The following is a 23,560-nucleotide window of genomic DNA, read 5'->3' as shown; positions in this document are numbered from 1 at the left end:
TTAGCATACAAAAACCAATGATTAGAGAACTGCTTCCTACTTGGACAGATAAAAGAACAGAAACAGAAGCTTTGTCACAGTTCAGAGGATTCTTCACAATTTGGATGGACTGATCATGAACATGTTTATATCTTTTGGGAGTTCAGTTTTGCAATATGCAAAGACGAGCAGGAAAGAAAAAAGAACAGCTGACTAATGACTACAAATACCAATGAGAGAAGATTTCAGGCTCAGATATGATGAACCCTCAGAACAAATTCAACATGGTGTAGGAGATGCTGGCCAACACTGAAGCCACTTGGAAAGTGGGGGTCAATGAAACAAGCATCATGCCGAGATAATTGAAGCAGAGCAATGTAGAAAGCCTTGTATGAACGCTAAATCCTCTTGTAAAGCAAGGAATATGCCCAAGAGGAGTACATTCCAGCAAATTTTTCTGAACACAGAACAGTACGCTCAGTAACTATAAATGGCAGAACAGATGAGCTGTTGCCTGATCCCAGGAGTTGCAAGAAAAGGAACATCGACCCTAGGTATGTAAAACAAATCCTGATCACCATCTCTTCAGAACAATGATCATAGTTTTACCATTTCAGTTGCAAGAAATAAACAAAACATAGCATTTGTTACAAGTTTAAACACTCTTATCTGGATAGACCTACTCTCATTTGAAAGAAACTGTAGTAGGATCAGGGATGCTTGTTTTTAGTGCATAATTTTCAAGGCAAACCTCTGTAACTATGATGTTTAAGTAATTTATAAGGCAAACCTAATTTCTCAGTTTGGATCAACTCATTGGTTCTCTTACTAACCTTTTATTTCTCCAGTGCTATGCTCACCTTGATGTTAAAAGTGGAATATATTTAGTTGGCAATTATGCTGAACGAGGTACTGCTCATTCTGGAATGATATTGAGGAAGAACCAGAGAAAGAAGATGTGCCGCTTGCCTGTCCATGACCATTCTCCTCAGCTTTTCTGTAGCAAGCGATGATTGTCTTCCTCAATCTTCTTCAAGTGCATGCCCATGAAAACATGGCGTCCAGAGCTCTGAGCTTGGTAACATCAATCACCCTTTTCCCCACCTCTTCTTTGCCATCATTTAACGTATGGTGCCCTGACCCTCTCAAAAGTGGGCAACCTCTCAATTGCAGCCGACTGTGATCCAATCTTCATCATCCTTCTCTTCATGGGACCTTGCATCTGAAGTACTACTCCTGAAGCTTGAAGCATGGTGAATGAAAGATGACCCAATGCTTCTTCCTAGCTCAGCCAGTTCCATTCCAAGAGACTCCTTTTCATTTCTCCCTAACAGACGGATATTTCCATTCCAGGAGGGCATCAGAATTGAAAGACTAGTGTTAAAGTAAAGAAGGTACCTACGACTTCCAACTTAATACTATGTATAAAGACTTAACAGAAAGTCAAGATTCGCATTATGTTTTTTTGAAGGAATCTCTTGATTTTGTTGTTTTGCTAGGATATACGTGTCTGATTGAAGAATGGCTAGATGATTACACATGAAACTGCATGCCAATTGCAGCATATGAGTTTTAAAAAAGCAGCCTTAACCACCAGTTTGACTGAAAGCCTTGGAGCTTAATGTTGTTTCAACCCAGTAGGCAGTCCAATGAATCACAGAATTGTGGAAAACGGGAATAAGTATCAGAAACAATGAATTGTAACATAAAGGTTTGACCCCTGATCCTGGCACATTAAAAAAAAGACCAATTGTCTATCATCCATGACCATAGAGGCAGATGACATCTTTTCAGATACATAATAAAGATTACAGTTTCTGCATCACCATGCCTTCTGTGTTGCTAAATGAGCAACTCTGATGCTTCAAGGTAAAACAGTGACATACATAAGACAGCTATCAGCAGGCAACCATTGTTTGTGGTTGGAGCTGAAGCAAGAACTCGGGGTCATGCTATCTACGCATCACTCGATGACGTTCTCTTTTGCGGAAGCGGTCAAGCATGAATTCATCTGTTGCAGCTTGCCTTCGTCCTGCAACTTCTGTGCTTGCATCCGGCAGTCTAGATCCCCCACCATTATCCTGTACACCTTTGTCCTTGTACAGTTCAGGGTGTTCTGCAAAAATCTCATATCTGGTGAGCAAAAGGAAATGATACTCTGCAAAAATATAAGGTCTATAGAAGTATAACAGCATGAGCCCCATTAACTCTTCATTAATGAAAGTAGTAATAGAAAAATTCAGAGAGAAGTTGCATAAACAACCCATCCATCGACTTCCAATTTTGGTAGAGAAGCTAGCTGAGATGTGGAAGCCTGTGAAGACAAGTCTTAAGCATCACATCAGCAGCAAGTGTCATATAACAGTTGCAAATGCCAAGAAAGCATGTGCTAGATCAATCCATGCATGTAATCTTTCGGTTTATGTGATGAATTTGATCTTAATCCTTTGACTGTTTTAGTTTTTAGGAGTGCTTTGAGTCATGTAATCAGAGTTTTATTTTAGGTATTTCAAGTTCCCCGGTTTTGCATCACTAGCTAAGCTGAAAAAATTAACAGAGAATCATATTATCATATCTTGTTTTGACTAATTATCTACTGTTATATATTATCAAACAGAAGAAACAAAAAATTGCATGCAATGGCAAACCTCTTCTAAGCTTTTCAGCATAATCCCGACCACGTTGGAAATAGTCTGCACTGTAGCTTGAGGGGATGTTAAATTCTGTTTTAGTTCGACCCATGAGCCTCTTGTCCTGCAATAGCTTTTTGGCTGCTTCTGTTTCCTCAATGTTTCTCAGCTTGTACCTACAGACAATAGAAACCATGAAACAAAAACTTAACTCTAGGTAGAAAAAATTGCTCTAGGTGATCATGAAAATAAAAGGGTCATTTTACACTTCCACTTTCTTTCTCAATGAAACCATACAGATAATGCTGTCCTCATGGCAGCAGTGCAGAATGTTAGCCAACCTTGGGAACTCTTTTTCTTTAATGTATATACACACATATAGATTCTAACACAATGAGTGAAAATATAACCATCTTCTACCACAAGATATAGTGCATACTCAACAGGGAGCTGAACCTCTGCTATCCCAGTAGTCCACTGAGTAGAGCTTTCTTCCGAGTTTCGCCTCTTCACCTGTGAGAAAACGATGGGAATTTGAAATACAATCAGGAAATATTGTTCCTTGTAATATAGAAGAAAATGTCAATCATCTTGTACAACAGCTGACAAATGATGGTCACCATAACAGACTATCGAAAACTTGAAAAGAGAAATATATTGTAGAGCAAATAATGTAGATGTAGAAGAGTAATGGAAAATCAATCTGATATATATATATTGCCAATAAATTCTAGGAAGTTTTTTCTCTTGATCCCTCCAATTGGTTGGTTGAGTGAGAACATAGCTTCAATGGCCAATGTCCCAGTGATTAAATCAGATTGATTTTCCACTACTCTTCTACATCTATATATATATATATATATATATATATGTATGTATGTATATATATATGTATGTATGTATATATATATATGTATATATATATATGTATGTATGTATATATATATATGTATGTATGTATATATATATATGTATGTATGTATATGACCTTGCCCTGGTGTCATATGCAATGAAAATTTTCATAAATATCTTATGTATTTTCTGACTCCTCTTCTTTGTTTTGAATTTTGGCATAATTCATGTTTTCATTGCATATGACCACAATCGTTGGATCTGGAGCACTGTGCACCAGTCCCAAGGGTGAGACCACACTCTTCCACTCAGATGTGATAAACAAGTTTAATTTCATAGTTCCCATGAAAATCAAGTGGAATGAGGTTGAGTTTCCTAAAAATTGGCATTTTGCTAATGCTGTTCTAGCCATAGAGCAGAGATTTGAAAGGATTGAATAGATTGTTCAATATTCTGATGAAGGAGGAGATCTGATTTCTCCAACTCTTCTGTCATCCTAGCAGCCCTAAAATTTCAGATTTTGAGCCCTCTAAAGCTTTAAGCTCTTCTATCCTAGTAAGAACCACTAGGGAAGAAGAAGGTTCCAGTTCAACAAATCCTAAGAATATTAAGCTAACAGGTGTTAGAAGTCACCCCAACGTGGCCAGACCATTTTACATAGAGAAAAATGAGTCTACACAGGAATCACAATAGGATGAGTCCCCTGTTATGTCTCTTACTTATTCCCAGATGATTAACACTATAAGCCTAAGTGATGAGGACTTTGAGATCAACAAGGATCTCTTAAGAAATGACTTCTATTCTGAAGCCAATAAGGAAAGAAAAGATTGGTTCTTTAGCACTGTCCCTAAAGACATTAGAACCCTCTACCAAGAAGAATTCTATGTGTACTTAAGACAAGAAAAGAAAAACATTAAGTTTTGGATCTGGTTTGAACTCTTCAAACAAGAGGAATACCCAGATTATCCTTGTAAGCGTATCAACAACACATCTACAAAAACTAAGATATGGAAAACCAGTGACAACATTGTCATAGAATCCATTCATCCTCCTGAAGCTATGATAAAAAAGAATGTTAATGGAACCATAGTTAGAGCTTCACCTTTTAAGACTAAGTCATATGATAAAGGAACTGCTAGTGCAGCTGATATTAGAAGAATCATGGAACAAAACAACTACACTAATATGTTTCTTATGACCCTTGGTAATCAACTCAGCAGAATTGAGGAGATCATTGAAACTCAAGATCACATTAAAAATTCTTTTGTTCAGAATGACGATAAGCCTTTGTTTAAGCCTTTTGAGTTCTCTAAGAAATTCCAGGAAATCCTCATATTAATCAAGCTTTCATTGATAGAATTAGCCAAAAGGTTAAAGATAGCCTTGTTATCCCTGAAACACCTCAGCCTTTTACTATCCCTGAAACACCTCTGCCTTCCCATAGGAGAATCAATTTGGTTAAAAGGAATATTAGTCCTGAAACAAAGGTTAATGGACCAATTAAGATAACCAATGAACCTTCTATCGAAACGGCTTTTAGGATTAAGGACCATAGTGACAGCCAAGAGAAAAAACTTGCCTTTAATACTTTAACTATTAAGGACCTTCAAGAAGAAATAGGGCAGTATAAGGAGGATATTAAGAACTTAAGACAACCTGCAAGTTTAGGGTCTTTTACCCTCCATAATCAAATCAATAGGGTTGGCATTTACCACAACAATTTTGATCAGGAAGACTTTGAAGAAGTTCTTGAATCCTCAAACTTAAATACTATTAGTAGGGTTATCTTCCAAAGGTGGGAAGTTTCCCTTACTATAGTAATTAAGAATAAATTTGTCATTGATATCATTGCTTTGATTGATTCAGGGGTAGCCTTGAATTGCCTTCAAGAAGGTCTAGTACCTACCCAGCTTTATGAGAAAACCAGACAAACTCTTTTTGGAGCCAATGGTAAAAAACTTACCATTAAGTATAAGCTGTCTGATGCTCATATTTGTAACCAAGGTATTTGCATTAAGCAAACTTTCATTCTAGTTAAAGATCTCAAGGAAAAAACTCTCCTTGGAGTCCCCTTTTTAAGCTCTATCTTTCCTATGTGGGTAGATGACCAAGGTATAAGGACTAAGCTCTTAGATAAGGAAATTCTGTTTGAATTTGCCAACCCACCTGGTGAAAGAAGAATAAACACCTTAAAGGATCGGGTGATTATGGCTAAGGAAAACCACGTTAATCTCTTAAAACATGAGATTGCTCTGGTTAGAATAGAAGAACAATTGAAGGTTAAGAAAACTCAAGATGCCATTGAAAGATTTAAGAATAAGATTATTAGAGAAGTTTGTTCTAGCATTCCTAATGCGTTTTGGCACAAGAAGCAGCATGCGGTAGAGTTACCTTATGAGCCAGATTTTAGAAAGAAAAATATTCCCACTAAAGCAAGACCAAACCAGATGAACAAGGAATTATTAAGCTACTGTGAAAAGGAGATCCAAGATCTTCTTGATAAGAAGTTGATAAGGAAGTCTAAGTCCCCTTGGAGTTGTTCAGCCTTCTATGTTCAAAAACATGTTGAATTAGAAAGAGGAACACCTAGACTAGTCATCAACTACAAGCCTCTCAACTACAAGCCATTATCATCAGCAAAGCGCCTGAGTGGGTTTCTAATAGCAGTCTTATACCAGCACAACACATTGTTTCTTTCCATTATCAGAACAGAAGACCTACACGGTTATCTTGCCCTCTGCAATTTTCTGATATTTGTGTTGAACCCCTTATTAATCAAATCAAGCATTGGAGAGCTAGAATCATTAGCAGAGATTTTGAAGCTTATCCAAAGAATATGGGATATCTCATTGCTGCAGATCCTTTTCACCAGATTTTCTGTAGTAAGAAATTGGATCCTCTACCGACCAAATCTGTTACTGAAGATATCAAGCTTCTGGAAGAGCATCGTAAGGATTACACTCTACCCTAAGCATATTCCTCATAATACTTTGCAGACAAAAATATTATCCATCTAAGCAGTATCAGCACCGAAAGCATCAAGCATGTGACTCCACAGTCCAAAGCAGCCTACCAGTTGTTTTCCCCACCGAAAGTAAGATTCCTTGTTGAAAAATCTAAAAGTGCTACTGTAAAATGTTATTGTTCACTTTTACTATTCATGCACGGGTTAACTATTCACAACAGTTGGTCAAAAAGCAAATAGTGTTTTGTCTCCTGATTGGTATTGTTTAATATTCTCTTTTTGGCTATTTAAAGAGGCTTGATCCTCATTTGTAAGCACCTCTCATTTTCACTTTTCATTTTTCACTTCCAGCTTATGCTCTCCCTTCTCTCTTCTTTCTCTCTCATCATGTAAGCCTTCCACCCCAAAGCTTTCCTCCATTCTCTCATTGTAAGATGTTCATCTCCTTTTATAAGTATGTTTTATGTTATACCTCCTATCATGGATGGTTTTTAAGCTATGTGATTATACAAGTATGTTTTATGTTATTATTATACCTCCTATTATGAATGGTTTTCAATTTATGTAATTAAAGTTTGTGGTTTCTTCTCTTTAAATTTCTTATTAAATGTCTTGTGTATTTTCTGATTTCTTTTCTTTGTTTTGAATTTTGGCATAATTCATGTTTTCATTGCATATGACCTTGTTAGGGCTCTAATACCATAGACACACAGGACAATGTCATATGCAAAGAAAACATGAATTATGCCAAAATTCAAAATTAATTACATAAATTGAAAACCATCCATAATAGGAGGTAAAATGAAAACATAAAACAAAGTTAATTACATAGCTTAAAAACCATCCATCATAGGAGGTATAACATAAAACATAATTATATAAGGAGATGAATATCTTACAATGGGAGAGGGGATTTTGAAGAAAACTTTGGGCTAGAAGGCTTACATGATGAGAGAGAAAGGAGAGCATAAGCTGGAGAGAGGTGAAAATAAGAGGTAATGAGAGGTGATGAGAGGTGATTACAAATGAGGATCAAGCCCCCTTAAATAGCCAAAAAGAGAATATTAAATAATACCAATCAGGAGACAAGGCACTGTTTGCTTTTTGACTAACTGCTGTGAATAGTTAACTCGCACATGAATAGTAAAAGTGAACAACAACATTTTACTGTAGCACTTTTAGATTTTTTAGCAGGAATCTTACTTTTGGCGGAAAAGACGGCTGGTAGACTGCTTTGGACTGTGGAGTCACATGCTTGATGCTTTCGGTGCTGAAATTGCTTAGATGGATAATATTCTTGTCTGCATAGTATCATGAGGAATATGCTTAGGGTAGAGTGTAGTCCTTACGATGCTTTTCTAGAAGTTTGATATCTTCAGTAACAGATTTGGTCGGTAGAGGATCCGATTTCTTACTGCAGAAAATCTGGTGAAAAGGATCTGCAGCAATGAGATATCCCATATTCTTTGGATAAGCTTCAAAATCTCTGCTAATGATTCTAGCTCTCCAATGCTTGATTTGATTAATAAGGGGTTCAACACAAATATCAGAAAATTACAGAGGGCAAAATAACCGAGTAGGTCTTCTGTTCTGATAGTGGAAAGAAACAATGTGTTGTGCTGGTATAACACTGCCATTAGAAACCCACTCAGGCGCTTTGCTGATGATAATGGCGTCAACGAATTTCTTGTTCATTTTAAAACCTTGGGTTAGACCAAGAGTTATCTTTCTTCCAAACTTTGATGCTTTACTTGCATCTGAGCAGATGATTTGATGAACTAAACCGTAATCCAGAAGTAATTCTGGAGTTAAGATTAATTCCTCATTCTTAAATGGAAGGCTGATTGACAAGTAATATTGCAGGTCAAGGCAAACACGACCGATTGTGAAATTTCTATTGCAGTTGCATAACATCTTCTTAATGCCTTGTTGGTACTGAATATGTTCTTTGATAGTTCTAAAAAGTTTAGAATCATCAAATTCTCTGTCCATGACCAAACTTAAACCTAGGACTCGAAGACCGATAGTGGCTGAGAGACAGATGTGAAGATCCTGGAGGTATGCTGAGATGAAGATTTGATTTTCTTCAATTGAAGCCTTGGCTTTTCCAAAAATTAGGCAACGTAAATCCTACACAAGAGAATATAACTTCTCTTTCTTATGGAAATACATCCTTAACTTAAAGTAGTTCCACTCTTCCTCACTCAATTTTGCTACATCCACCAGTGGGGTGGACTGCTTATTCTCACCATTTTCCAGTGGGTAAAATGAGGCTTGGGCTTTTAACATAAGCTGATGAAAGTCAACCAATTCTAGTTTTCTTTCTAAAGTCTGACATATTTCCTGCAAATCAGAAATACAATTGATATATCCAGATAAAGGGTTAGTTTTATTAAGAGATGGATTTATGGGGAAGGAATCCTCCACAAAAGGTAGAGAATCAAAACTTAAATCTTTATCCTTGCTAGGGGATGCTGAAAGAATAGGATGTTTGGAGTAGCTGCAAGAACCTGCTACTTCAAAATGTTCATAATAGAGCCGCATGAATTTCTCAGAAAGAGTTGAATGAGGTTTCATAGAGGCTGTAGATTTCTTAATGGGCCTAAGAGGTTGTTTTCTTTTTTGGGGGTCATGCTTTTGTAAATCCTGCAAAAATTCACGATTTAAGAAATCAGGGATAGAATTATTATCTTCTTTAATATATTCGATTTAAAAATCAAAATTGCTTAAAATAGCTTGCCATCTAGCAAAAATATGCTTAGAAGCTATATTTTTAACATCCTTCTGTAAAACTGATTTTGTCGATTTGCAATCAACTCTTAATAAAAATTCTTGATTTAAAAAATCATCTTGAAATTTTGAAATGCATAAAACAATGCTTAAAATTTCCTTTTTAATAGTGCTATAGTTGAGTTGGGCACTTCCCCAGGTTCCTGAAGTATACCTAACCAACTTTTCCTGATTATCAATCCTTTGCTTGAAAATCCTGCCATAACCCATGTCAGAGGCATCAGTCTCGACAATCTTAAAGGCTTTTTGATCAATTAGGGCAAGGCAAGGTAGGGTCTTGACTCTAGATTTGATAGTTTTGACAATCTTGGTATGGTCCTCATTCCAAGGTACTGGATTTTTCTTAAGTCTTTGTCTTAAAGGGGCACAAAGTTGGCTTAAATCCTGAATAAAGTCTGACACATAATTAAGGCTTATTAAGAAACGTTGTAGTTGTTTCTTATCCTTAATTTCATTAGGAAACTTATCAACAAACTCAATAGATCTTTGAATGGGAGTGATTGTTCCTTGATGAATATGATGACCTAGAAACCTTACCTTAATTTGAAAGAGGTTAATCTTAGTGGTTGACAAGCTTAAACCATTACTTTTAACAATCTTAACAAACTTATTGAGATGTTTCCAATGCTGCTCAACAGAATCAGAGTAAATCAAAACATCATCAATGTAGACAATGATAAAATCAGAAAATTGGTTAAAAATTTCATTCATTATATTCTGGAATTTTGAAGGTGCATTCTTAAGACCAAAGGGCATTACGTTCCATTCATAATGTCCAAAGGGAACCACAAAAGTTGTTTTATACCTATCCTTTTCAGCAATCTGGATTTGCCAAAATCCTAATTTCATGTCAAACTTAGAGAAAACTTTGGACTTAACTAATCTTTGAAGGAGGTCTTTCTTATTTGGGATAGGATACCTAATCCATCTTAAAACATCATTGAGAGGCTTGTAGTTGAGGACTAGTCTAGGTGTTCCTCTTTCTAATTCGGCATGTTTCTGAATATAGAAGGCTGAACAACTCCAAGGGGACTTGGACTTCCTAATCAACTTCTTATCAAGAAGATCTTGGATCTTCTTTTCACAGTAGCTTAATAATTCCTTGTTCATCTGGATTGGTCTTGCTTTAGTGGGAATATTTTTCTCACTAAAATCTGGTTCATAAGGTAACTCTACCTCATGCTGCTTCCTGTGCCAAAATGCATTAGGAATGTTAGAGCAAACTTCTCCAATAATCTTATTCTTAAATCTTTCTATGACATCTTGGGTTTTGTTAACCTTCAATTGATCTTCTATTCTAACCAGAGCAATCTCATGTTTTAAGAGATTAACGTGGTTTTCCTTGGCCATAATCACCTGATCCTTTAAGGTGTTTATACTTCTTTCACCAGGTAGGTTGGCAAATTCAAACAAAATTTCCTTATCTAAGAGTTTAGTCCTTATACCTTGGTCATCTACCCACATGGGAAAGATAGAGCTTAAAAAGGGGACTCCAAGGAGAGCTTTTTCCTTGAGATCTTTAACTAGAATGAAAGTTTGCTTAATGCAAATACCTTGGTTACAAATATGAGCATCAGACAGCTTATACTTAATAGTAAGTTTTTTACCATTGGCTCCAAAAAGGGTTTGTCTGGTTTTCTCATAAAGCTGGGTAGGTATAAGACTTTCTTAAAGGCAATTCAAAGCTGCTCCTAAATCAATCAAAACAATAATATCAATGACAAATTTATTCTTAACTACTATAGTAAGAGAGACTTCCCATCTTTGGAAGATAACCCTACTAATAACATTTAAGTATGCATTTATCTCTTCATTATTGACTTGTGAGGATTCAAGAACTTCTCCAAAGTTTTCCTAGTTAGAATTATTGTGGTAAATACCTACCCTGTTGATTTGATCATGGAGGGTAAAAAACCCTAAACTTGCAGGTTGTCTTAAGTCTTTAATTTCCCTCTTATACTGCCTTATTTCTTCTTGAATACCCTTAATGGTTAAAGTATTTGGGTCAAGCTTTTGCTCTTGGCTTAGGATATTTGTAGTCTTTGTTTGGCTGTCGCCATGGTCTTTAATCCTAAAATCCGGTTGTTCATTGGCTATCTTAATTAGTCCCTTAACCTTTGTTTCAGAACTAATATTCTTTTAACCAAATTGATTCTCCTATGGGAAGGCAAAGGTGTTTCAGGGATAGCAAAAGGTTGAGGTGTTTCAGGGATAACAAGGTTATCTTTAACTTTTTGACTTATTCTATCAATGAAAGCTTGATCAATATGAGGGTTTTCCTGGAATTTCTTAGAGAATTCAAAAGGCTTAAACAAAGACTTATTGTCATTCTTAACAAAAGAATTATTAATGTGATCTTGAGTCTCAATGATCTCCTCAACCCTGCTAAGTTGATTACCAAGGGTTATGAGAAACATATTAGTATAGTTGTTTTGTTTCATGATTCTTTTAATATCAGCTACACTAGCAGTTCCTTTATCCTCTGGCTTAGTCTTAAAAGGTGAAACTCTAACTATAGTTCCATTAACACTTTTTTCTATCTTAGCTTCAGGAGGATGAATGGATTCTATGACAATGTTGTCACTTGTTTTCCATATCTTAGTTTTTGTAGAAGTGTTATTAATACGCTTATAGGGATAGTCTAGATATTCCTCTTGTTTGAAAAGTTCAAACTTTCCTGTCTTAGGTAAGCATAGAATTCTTCTTGGTAGAGGGTTCTAATGTCTTTAGGGACAGTGCTAAAGAACCAATCTTTTCTTTCCTTATTACCTTCAAAATAGAAGTCCTTTCTTAAGAGATCCTTGTTGATCTCAAAGTCTTCCATCACTTAAGCTTATAGTGTTAATCATTTGGGAATACGTAGGAGACATATCAGGGGACTCATCCTACTGTGATTCCTGGGAAGACTCATTTTCCTCAGTGTAAAATGGTCTGGCCACGTTGGTGTGACTTCTAACACCTGTTAGCTTAATATTCTTAGGATTTGCTGAACTGGAACCTTCTTCTTCCCTAGTGGTTCTTACAGGGATAGAAGAGCTTGAAGTTCTAGAGGGCTCAAAATCTGAAATTCTAAGGCTGCTAGAATGATGGAAAGAGTTGGAGAAAATCAGATCTCCTCCACCATCAGGATATTGAACAATCTGTTCAATCCTTTCAGATCTCTGCTCTATGGCTGGAACGACATTAGCAAAATGTCAATTTTCAGGGAACTCAACCTCATTCCACTTGATTTTTAGGGACTATGAAATTAGATTTGTTTATCACATCTGAGTGGAAGAGAGTGGTCTCACCTTTGGGACTGGTGCACAGTGCTCCAGATCCAACGCTTGTGGTCATGCTTTTATAGGCAAACCTAGTTATGATGGAAATAGAACTGTTTCCTTTCTTGAATTTAAAGTCATGGGTCTTAACATGTAGGACAACCGAATCTAAGATATCAGCATCTCTTAGTCTAACTGTGAAGTTAGGGAAACACTGGAAGTAAACTGGGTCATCATTCGGTCCAGCTTGGACTGCACCTATAATAGAATCTCGATAGTCGAGATGTCTATTGTCTCTTAGACACATGACAATAGAGGTGTTTAAACATAATCTTGTCAAAGGCTTAGCTGCAACTTGAATCATACCAAAGTGTATGAAGTTGTAGTGGTCTTTCTTATGCTTCTCAACTGACTTACTATCCAAGAGTCTTATGACTTGATAGTCTTGTTCTACGCTTACTGACATTTCAGAGGTTCTAATGGTGTAGTCTGTGAAGAACTTAAAGGTTCCTTTCTTATAAATTTCTTGATTAGATACCTTGGGTAACTTCCAATTATCTAAATCATTTTAGATCTTAGGATAATTGATCTCTTCATTGTTTACAACAGTATCTTGGGAATTAGTGGATCTCCTAGACATGGTTCTAAAAATCGAACTCATTTTAAGGTTTTAATCTAGAGCCTAATAGCAAATTGGCAGGCCTAATGAGACGTCTCCCCAGCCCCTTACAGCCCTAACAAACGCCTATCAACGGCTAACAACGGGCTCAACCTGGCAGGAATCGCACTCCTTGGAACACTGCTACTTATCCTAGGATAGCTCAAAACACCCAAAACAAACCCAACTTCCCTTCCCGTGGCTCTGATACCATAGACACCCAGGACAAGGTCATATGCAATGAAAACATGAATTATGCCAAAATTCAAAACAAAGAAGAGGAGTCAGAAAATACACAAGATATTTAACAAGAAATTTAAAGAGAAGGAACCACAAACTTTTAATTACATAAATTGAAAGTCATCCATGATAGGAGGTAAAATATATATATATATATATATATATATATATATATATATATATATATATGCATGAGCAGCTTGAACTATGTTTCTGTCCAATCAAAGGAAAACACTATATAAGATAGTTAATTTCCATAGTTTATAGGTAGAATATTGAACAGTGTACAAATACAATATCCCAATAAAGTGTGGCAACAATATGAATGTAAGACAGATAAGCAGCAAGAAAAAAGGCACAAAGTAGAAATAAACACATTCTAATTTAGATTGCAAAATTGAGAAAATAGATGAGAGCAAATCAGCAGAGATAATTTGGTCAATTGCAAACAATGTTGATAAGTGCAGCAAGTTGAATTGCAAGCTACCACATGGACAATGGGTTGCACAAAAACACTTGGGGTGAGGCTATGTGGAAAATATTATGGCCTGCAACCATTGTATTATGCCCTTAAATAATGTTGAACACCAAAAAATAATTCCTCTAACCGGCCCAAGTAAGTGGGATGGGTCTTTATTGTGTTGAACTGGGTCTAAATCCAAAATTTGTTTGCAGGATTAAGGAATTAGTAATTCATGGGGCTTGGACCCTCAACAGAAAAAGGGAAATGGAAATGCACTCACTTTAAGATGCTCTGGAACTACATATAACTCATCATCTGCACGTTTTAAATCATTCCCAACTTGATTTGTTGCATCAATGTTCCTGCCCCTTTTCTTTGCCAATTCTTGTTCAACATACTTCAACCTGTTAAATAAGTTGCCAATAAATCAATTTACACCATCTAGATGTCAGCAAAGATCTCAAGTTTAAACAACAGTCACAGAAAAAGACTCTTAAATTTCCTAGAAGAAGAAAAACAATGTTCAAATCCCCTCAGCTACCAAGTTACCAACCAAACTATTAGCAAACAAATCTAGTGATGAAGTTCTTCTCATAGATACAGATTTAAGAAGAAAAATACCAATAAAGTAAAATATACAGTCCCCAATGTGAGAAACAGCACAATAAAGTCTCTGTGTTAACATGGTAACAGAGGAAATGATAACTGCTGGATACCTGTCTAATCAAGGTTCTCCAACCTTCTTGTTTCCTTATCTTATTTTCATATATTTCTCTTGGATTTCTTTAAATTGAGAACATTTAAGAAATACAAGATCTATTATCAAGAAATTACTCTCATCTCATGGAATTTCAAAGAAATAGGTGTTTTAGATTTGGCTTCCTGTGTGTGCTTGTGAAACAGCATGGTTGGGATCTGAGGTAAACATACTTCAACATATTAGGATCTTCCACCATGACAGCAGTTTCCTGGGCGAAGGTGTCCTGCAAAACCAACTCCTCCTTGTCCCCATCAGGAACTTCATTTTTTTCTGCAACTTTTTTAGTAGGGGTAACACCAGTTGTTTGCAAAGTAAGAATTGCAGGGATCCCCAATTTCCTTTCCCTTTGTTTCTGGAGGAATTTCACCTCCTCTAATGCCAATCTGGATTTAGATTCAGATTCAGAATAGTTAGAACAAAATAATCAAAATAAACTTGAAGTAAAGGAAATTAATACCAACCTCCTTTCTTCTTCATCTTCAGAGTTGTTATTGTCTTTGGCTTGGTCATCTTCGATACTTCTTTTTCTAAAATTCTTCTTCTGCATCTCTATTCTCAGTTGAATTTCGCTCAGGTCAACGTTTTTCCAATAATAGAGGGCAGGAACTGGGATTCTGCCCTTGCCCAACAGCAAAATGCAGATCAATAGATAATATAAAGTTGCATTTGGATATTTATTTAGATCTAAATCCAAGGATTTCAAAGTTTGGATCAAATATGTAATTGCTCAGTCATCAATCTTTTATAAGAATATGCCATCATAGATACAGCAGATTTGCTAAAGTTTGGTATATGCATCAAACCAAAAAGAATTCCCTAAAAATCATTTATGGCATACACACACCCCTTTTTTTAAATCAAGAGGAAGTTACTCATGGAGATATCTCAATCCTCCTCACTCGATTTAGTCACTTAATCATTAACTTACTTCCCTTCACTTTTACGTAAGTTCACAAATTCATATGAATTTTTTTGAAGGAAAAGAAAACAATTGGTGCTAATGATTTCATGGGAAGATAAAGAAAGAGTGACTGTTGTTCAAGAAATAGTCATTAAGTATGATCCATATGCCTGATGTATGTAAACAAAATTTCAAATTTCTGCTTTCAATCAAAAATACCCAAAAGAATCGGAGATGTATAGACTTTCCAACAAATTGCCATAGGATCACAAGCAAAGAGCTAAGGAAATCAGGTTAAACAAAGATTCCAACTTTTTAACTTAGGATTAAGAAAGACCAGAAAAAAAATATATATATATAAATAAGAAAATTTTAATATCAGATTTCATCATACAATAAGCAGGGGTTTTCGAGAAAGAGCCAGCATACATCATCCAACAACAAAATCAAGTCTATAATTCAAACAAAAATAAATAAATAAATACAAATTCAACGAACCTTTGCCTCCCGAATTAGAATCGAACTCCGAATTTGTTTTAGTAAAACTAAAAGTCAATCCTTGCTTGCCGAAAATCTGCTACAAAACCAAGAACTAGGGTTAGGGTTAGGGGAAGGGGCCGAAAGCAAAAACCAATAGGGGAGAGCTGGCGAAGGAAGGATTGAAGTACCTGTCCGTGAGAGATCGAGCGAAAGATCAGACCTCAACTTTCCCTCTCCCACACCTCCCTCTCCACAAATTTTAATTTTTTTCCCCTTCTATACATATAATATTTTATGTATCCACATCTATGTTCTTTATATTGTCGTAACGGCTTTATACTATTTGAAATTTATACTTATGCTCTAATATATAAACAATAATAATTTCATAAAACAAAATACAATTTCTCAATTTTTGATAATTTTACTTTTCTAATTCATCATAAATTCTTAAACACCAAAACAATATTTATAAAAATTAAATCTAACTTTCAGAGAAAAGTTACTAAATTAATAAAAATATTAAATTACTTAATTCAAATAGGTATAAAAAAATAAATATATTTAAGATTATTACATGAATAATATTTAGTAATGATGATAATGGGGTAAGATTTTTGGGATATTTGTTGCGTCCATCACTAATAGGAGAAGGTTGAGAACTTTTTTAAAACTCTAAACAAGTTGAGGTGATTTTAGATATTTTCTTGTTTCGTTCTATTCCAATTATACATAAAATTAATTTTTATTTTTTATTTTTATATATAATAATAATAAAAAATAAATTATAAAAAATATAATATTTTAATTATTTATAAAAATATATTTATTTTAATGAAATTAATTTTTTTTTTTAAATAACTTTTTTATTAAAAACAAAATGTTAATCGTGAGAAATTCACACGTACTCTCACCTTGCCCGTTTAAATTTTTTAATAATATTGAAATAAAAATTATTTTTAAATAAATGGGCAAGTCGTCTTGAACTCGTACTATTGTCGGTTTATTCAAACAAACTTATCTATAAACGAAAAATTACACGAGTCATTTTCCAAAATGTAAATTCTACTTCTTATTTGGGGCCAAGTTGGACTTGATTTTATCAACTTCCTCGGTACTAATCTGGAAGGCTCTGGTCAGCACATTGTCTGGAACTTCCGGCGTTGCCGCGAATAGCGTTTGTGCTATCACCTGCGTCCCCGGCAACTGGCTGTTGAAGGTGGCCAGGACGGCGGCAGGCTTGTCGCTATTGTTCTTCAGGAAGTGAGTCAGACCTCGGGGGAACACAAAAACTTCACCCTTCTTAACGGTCTTAGAAACCAGCATGTTTGAGGTGGTTATGAAGCTGACGTCCAATACACCGTCCAGAACGAACACCATCTCGGTGGCTCGTGGGTGGGTGTGAGGTGGGATTAGGCCGCCGGGTGCAAAGTCCGCTCGGGACAACGAAAGACCCATCGTGTTGAGCCCTGGAATCTCGTTCACGGTGGCCACAGCCGCCACGGCTCCCAACGAATTGTTGGGAACTCCTGCCTTAGCCAGGCCATCGAAGGAGAAGTCGGCCGCGGATATGTTTGCGACATCCTTGCATGCAAATCCGTTGACCGTTACCCCTGTAGTACGTACATTTCTTATTACTAATGTAGACTGTAATATAAAACGTTGTTAGAAAACAAAATCACCCAGAATTGCAGGCAAACCTGAAGCAAAATCTGCAACGCAGACATCTTGAAGAGGATCGGGATCTGAAGCAAGAGCGCCGGAGATGGCAGCGAAGATGATCAAATATGCAAAAAGGAGCTCCATGCGTTGATAAAAGTATGAAACAAGATTGGCTTTGAGGATGCTTCATTGCTATGCATTTGTGTCTCTATATATATGCACGTGCCTTTTGTTTTGAGGCAGTAGTTTAGCATTCAGTCTACGAGCCAAACGATTAAAAGAACACAAAACAATCGCTTTCGACGTTTTGGTGGGAGACTGTGTTACGTGAGGTGAGGTGGGTAGAGATTAGAACATGATATATTTAGGATCATGAGGCAGAGATTCCTAAAGACATTTGCATCATCTACCAAACACCCAACCAACGCTACCTCTATCGCTCTCACCTTTTTTCAACGCCCTCACCTTATGTCCAATCTTAGATATGAAAAATAAAGGTGGGAAGGGATGATTGGCTCGATCTGTTGGAGTAGTTGAATGGTCCCCATGTACATGGATTAAGTTTCACTCTTAATAGAAGTCAAAGCTTAAGGACTAAAATGAATTGGTGGTTGCATGCTTTAGTGACAGTGAATGAAGTTTTGTTTGGCACAGACCAAGGCTTGGAACCTGTGGTTAAAGTTTTCGTCTGTGGTTTTTGTTGGAGCAAAACCGGCCAACAAATCTTCTTCTTCCAATCTCCCCTCTGGAACTCCCTGGTTATTGCACCAATATTTCATCCACTGACCCGCAATCAAAGGAAAAAGTCAGATTTGATTGCTCAACAGATTCCCTTCTGATGATCACATTAGCGCTGAAGTTGCCAATAAAGAAAAAAGAAGGAAAAAGGAGTTTTTGACTAATATTTTTAAATCAATATTTTACCATTTTAATAATAAACTTTAATAATATTAGAGTGATAGATGAGTACACCCTGAGAAGAGCTCGAGCTGCCACATCCACCTGTGATATATAGAATCAAAACCATAGGCCGTGAAGGTATTGCTCTAGGTTGACATGTTGTGCACCTACTCCTCAAAATGCCTAATGATATGAATGGCTCAAGTAAGGGTGGTGTGGATAACTTTAGTTGGGGTAGAGGGATTAATGTTGATGTATCAAGCAAGAGTGGAAGAGATGGTGTAGAAAACTCAGGTAAGAACGAGGATTATGGCAGACACTTGAGGTAGTGGTAGAGAAACTAGTATGAACGACTCTAATGATCGTGGATGGGCTGAGTACAATTGTATCCAATATGGGTGGAGAGGCTGATGTACATGGCTTGGGTAAGTGTGGGAACAATGACATAAATGCTTGAAGTAGTAGAACAACTAACGTGGATGGGTTAGGTAGATGTGTATCCGAAACAAATGTCATCTTAGATGAACATAAAGATAGTTGAGGTTGTCACCTACTATCTCTCCCTCTCCTTCACCCTTTATCTCGAATAAGATGCAGCCTAGTGGTAATAGTCGACACAAGTGGTCTCCAAGGTGACCTTGATGATGTAGATGGTTCATCTATTAGATGTATACAATGATCCTCGCAAATAATGCGTAAAACATCAACGGACATTCTATGAATGTGTAGCTCCTAAAATACCTAAAGTAGCTCCAGCAAATTGATTGACAATTCATGTCATAGCAGTGATCTGTATACAAAATTAAATATCAAGAATAAATATATTTTATTAACTATAGTTTCAAATAAGATATTTGTTGGTTAAATTATACTACCAAGAACTCACTAGCCATTGTTGTACAATGACACCTCATCAAATCCCTGAACATAAGGGTGTAATCAATTGATGTGTACTATGTTGATACTAATACATATATAGATCATGAAAGCCCACAATAGTAGGTGTTGTAGTGATACACTCTAGTAACATACTTTACATGGAATGTCTTCTAATCATATTGATGTCATCCTCTTTGATGCATTGAATGTAGGTTTGCATTTATTGAACAAGATAGATGTATCCTTTATTGTAGACCAAAACATAAAAAAACCCTATTAGGTTGATGTCACTCAACAATATCAAAGTAGATAAGAGGAAATATTTTCCACCAAATGTCTTGGTTTGCTAAACATATCTTGAGAAGAAATACAACCAAGTCCTCTATATAAGATTCCTACAAAACCTATAAATGTCATCACTTTACATAAGTTACAATACTACATTATGGTTTAGGGTAAAATAATGTAATTGTAATTAGTTAGTTAACCATTTGTGCATCCAATTGGCCTTGGTAGAATGTTAAGACACGTGTAGGGTTATTTACCCCATGTGAAAGGTGGCCTCTACCTAAATCCCAATAGCAATACTAGTAATGTCTTGTTTTATGATCCGTGATCTATTCCTATAAGACCTTCATCTAACAAATCATTTCTCACATCCTGATCAAATGTGGAACTGGTGGAAAGGTAGTTGGACCAACTAAATCAAGACAACTAACATGCAGCCTCTCCCATGACCATAGTTGTGAACAATCCAATATTAAGGGGTTAATTTTAAAATACAATGGAACTATAGTTTGCCATAGTAGATATGATAGTTATTTAAAAGAATAGTTGCACATGTAATAGTGTGATGGGTTCGACAATCTCAATGACTCCATCCAAACTCATATGACATAACTTCCTATATAAGTGTGCTAATATTGCACTATCTCAACTATACATTAATGTTTGTTTACTAGAGTCTCATAGTAGAGGAAGAAATGTCAATTAAATATGTGAGTAACTTTTGTCTACAAACAATGTTCCACCTACCAATGCTAATATGGAAATGTGTGCATAGCATACTAATGTCATATCATCCACACCTACTAGTGGATGTGAGAACTGATCACATAATTAATTATTGTGTTGATATACCTAGCCATTTCATCTCCAATGCAAAAGAGATCACACCTAAAAACTCATAACATAGCATTGGCAAGTCAATGCAAAATGCAAAATGTGTCAGTGATAAGAGGCTTATGAATATGTAGTCCTAATATGATAGCTATATTTTATAGCATAATGGTCATCTTCCCAAAAGGTACGTAGAATGTGTGTGTCTTGAGGTGCCACTTCTCAACTAAGCTCATGATCAATGCTCAATCTAGTTATACATGACCAATATGATATAACTCATAAAATTTAGACTAGATAATATAAAAATGAATACAATGGTTTAATGGATGATATAAGGTCGACAATCGTTGTCGATGAGTTAATACCAATTTAACTACAAAACACACATAAGTTGGTTAGATAATCACACTCAATGATTTACATGATTAGATGATGTTATGTATGTAGATGTACCTATCTCACTGAAGTCCATTATACATGACCTATGTCTATCCTGCATAACTAATGTAGATTGCTCTAATGGATCGAAAAGAGAAATGTCATTTGTGCCCATCATACCTGTAAAATCAATGTTTAGCAATATCATGTATAATAAAATAAATCAACTAAACTAAAAAAAAAAACAAAAAACAAAAAATTTGACAATGTTCCCCTTTTATCGAAGACATTATCTCATATATAAATCAACTAATTAATCAAGTATAATCAACAAAACCCAATAAATGTAATAATATAAAATTTCAATATAACTGTAGACTCTTTATTTTGTCTTACTAGCACATGTCCTATTACGTGTTCGTTTGATACTTTACAATAATTCCCTGGTGACCCATTGGGCACTACCTTAGGTCCACTTTGGCACCATAGGCCCATTTATATGTACTTGGCCCATTAGGTACACTCCTAGGTCACTTGACACATTTCTAATCACCCTACATCACTTACGCACTTTTCTAAACCTTCTAGGTCACTTAACACATTTTTGATCACTTAGACACCTCTTTAGTTTAATTTCCACCTAATTCACCATAATTGACACTTTCCACTTAGATTACTTATGCACTTTTTCACCTAGGTCACTTAGATGTTTTTTTGGGCTTAATTCCCTAAGATCAATTTCTTGATTGCTTGATTTTGAGATTAGGTGAGTATTTGGTTTGATTTTGATTTTGATTGCTTGAGATGAATTTTTGATATTTAATTGTGTCAATTTGATATTTTGTTTTGTTTTTTTTAATTTAATTTTTTATTATGTTTTAGTTTAATATTCAGATTATTAATTATATGCATTTGATATTTATTTATTTTCTTGCTTTATTTATTTATTCCCAAAAAATTATCGGTGATTGGGGATCTTATCTTATTATTATTATTATCACTAGTATTATTAATTATTATTGTCGATATTATTATTATTAGCAGTATTATTATTATTATTATTATTATTATTATTATTATTATTATTATTATTATTATTATTATTAGTGTTTATTCATTGTATGCTTTTTTATTTTATTTTATTTTATTTTTCAATTTTTTATCCTTTTATTTTATCTTTAAAAAAAGAAAAGAAAAAAAGGGTTGAAAAAGAAAATTCAGGGGTCGATAGGCTGCATGGGAAAAAGAATTTCTTTTAGAAAAAGAAAACTGGGGTTTTTCGAGGTTGGTGTAGGAAATGAAGTTGGGAGAGTCAATCTTAAAGGAGAAGGAAAAAATGAGGAGGCCATGGGAAGTTTGACAAGAGAGACTTGAGAAAAAGAAGAAAAAAAAAGTGGGTTTTCAGAAAGGTGAACTTTTAGAGCAAGAAAGACACCATCTCTTGCGACTTTTTTCTTCGTTTGTTGAAATTTTTGTGTTTGGATACGTGGGTTTTGGGATGGGTCATTCGGCGTTTGGATTGGAGAGCCTGAAACTCTCGCATTTGTAGGTTGCAGAATAGAGATTAAGGAGAAACATGGAAGATGTCCTAACAGAGATTCCCCCATCTTCAAGGTTTTTTAAGAAGATCTCAACAACTTTACTCCTGGATCACCTCCTTTTCCATCTCCAATCTTCTTATTTTCTAGTTTGGACAAGCCCTTTCGTTCCTCCCTTCTCATCATTGCCATATCTTCTCCTTCTCTCTTTGTGTTCCACCATGTTGCCACAAAAACCCTAATTGGGACTCTCATTCTCCCTGATATTCCCTTATCTGGAAACTCTATTGAACCATCTCTCAGAGATAAATCCTGCAATATATATGCCCTTAATGATGTTGATAATCCAGTTCTCCTTGTCTCTGTTCAGTACTTTGTCAGTGCAGAGCGATCTCATGCTATTGCAAAGTTGTTGATTGGTAAGTAAATTATTCCTGAGAGGGTTTTGATCATGGATTCGGTTCAAAGTCGAAACTTTCGTGGTAAGCTCTCGCCAGATGAAACATTTGTCTTCAAGATGGAGACATCATTAAAAAGAAAAGAGCACAGTGATGGTTCCAACAGTTCACCACTGTTGAAGGGTTTGGATTATTTCCCATCAGGAAGCATGGTAGATGGCTTGGCTGCTGCTCTACTCAGTCGATGCTAGATGAGGAACATCAAAGGAACTCTATGTGTTTCATGGCCAGAGTTTGGTGGTTCTAGGGTGTCACTGGTTAAATCTATAATAAAGGAGGTCTTGCCTAGCTTGGAATTTAGTTTAACCAGTGATGAGAAGGATGAATACTCTAAGTTGGACTACATCAAGGATCATTATTTTGACTCTAAATTGTATACCTGATGAACGGCTTTCAAGGTTCTAACTTCCTCACTTCAAAGATTTTCTTTTTTCTCTTTATTTTTTTAGTTTTGATTTTGTTCTTTATTTTATAAATTTTCTAATGAGGTTGTAACCAAGGATGTTTCCAAGCCTGTCTATTGTTTGTGTCAAGGATGTAGAAATTTTTAAGAGAGATTGAAAATTGCATGTTTCTAGTAGTTATATTCTGTTTCTTCCCTATTCTCTGGCAAGTGGAGTTAAAAAGTTACAGCCAGTGACAATT

General features: G+C 35.6%; 2 protein-coding genes and 1 pseudogene across 5 annotated transcripts; 1 reads left to right on the top strand and 2 right to left on the bottom strand.

Annotated features, from left to right (window-relative positions):
- Positions 1-1,621: 1,621 nt before the first annotated feature.
- On the bottom strand, positions 1,622-16,268 carry LOC117918679 (protein COP1 SUPPRESSOR 2). 4 transcript variants are annotated; one of them, XM_034835500.1, is made up of 8 exons: positions 16,167-16,268; positions 15,997-16,072; positions 15,059-15,211; positions 14,764-14,980; positions 14,118-14,231; positions 3,049-3,122; positions 2,628-2,785; positions 1,622-2,095 (listed from the first exon to the last, which is right to left on the bottom strand). In XM_034835500.1, the coding sequence occupies exons 3-8, from the start codon at positions 15,142-15,144 to the stop codon at positions 1,932-1,934; spliced, it is 813 nt and encodes a 270-aa protein (XP_034691391.1). In that variant the 5' UTR covers positions 15,145-15,211; positions 15,997-16,072; positions 16,167-16,268; the 3' UTR covers positions 1,622-1,931. The 4 variants fall into 4 exon arrangements, with proteins under 4 accessions (XP_034691391.1, XP_034691388.1, XP_034691390.1 ...); XM_034835497.1 differs by having other exon boundaries at positions 14,118-14,241; positions 14,774-14,980; XM_034835499.1 differs by having other exon boundaries at positions 14,118-14,241; positions 14,774-14,980; positions 15,059-15,146.
- A 691-nt stretch (positions 16,269-16,959) lies between these two features.
- Positions 16,960-17,808, bottom strand: LOC117919051 (germin-like protein 5-1). Its single transcript, XM_034836092.1, has 2 exons — positions 17,679-17,808; positions 16,960-17,591 (listed from the first exon to the last, which is right to left on the bottom strand). Exons 1-2 carry the CDS (start codon positions 17,782-17,784, stop codon positions 17,044-17,046), a joined length of 654 nt encoding a protein of 217 aa, XP_034691983.1. The 5' UTR covers positions 17,785-17,808; the 3' UTR covers positions 16,960-17,043.
- A 4,687-nt stretch (positions 17,809-22,495) lies between these two features.
- LOC117917787 lies at positions 22,496-23,298 on the top strand (annotated as a pseudogene).
- The last annotated feature ends 262 nt before the right edge of the window (positions 23,299-23,560 follow it).

The sequence above is a fragment of the Vitis riparia genome, chromosome 7, assembly GCF_004353265.1.
Source record: "Vitis riparia cultivar Riparia Gloire de Montpellier isolate 1030 chromosome 7, EGFV_Vit.rip_1.0, whole genome shotgun sequence".
Taxonomy (NCBI): Eukaryota; Viridiplantae; Streptophyta; class Magnoliopsida; order Vitales; family Vitaceae; genus Vitis; species Vitis riparia.
The sequence above is the reverse complement of the archived record's forward strand: the minus strand, read 5'-3'. Positions and strand labels throughout refer to the sequence as shown.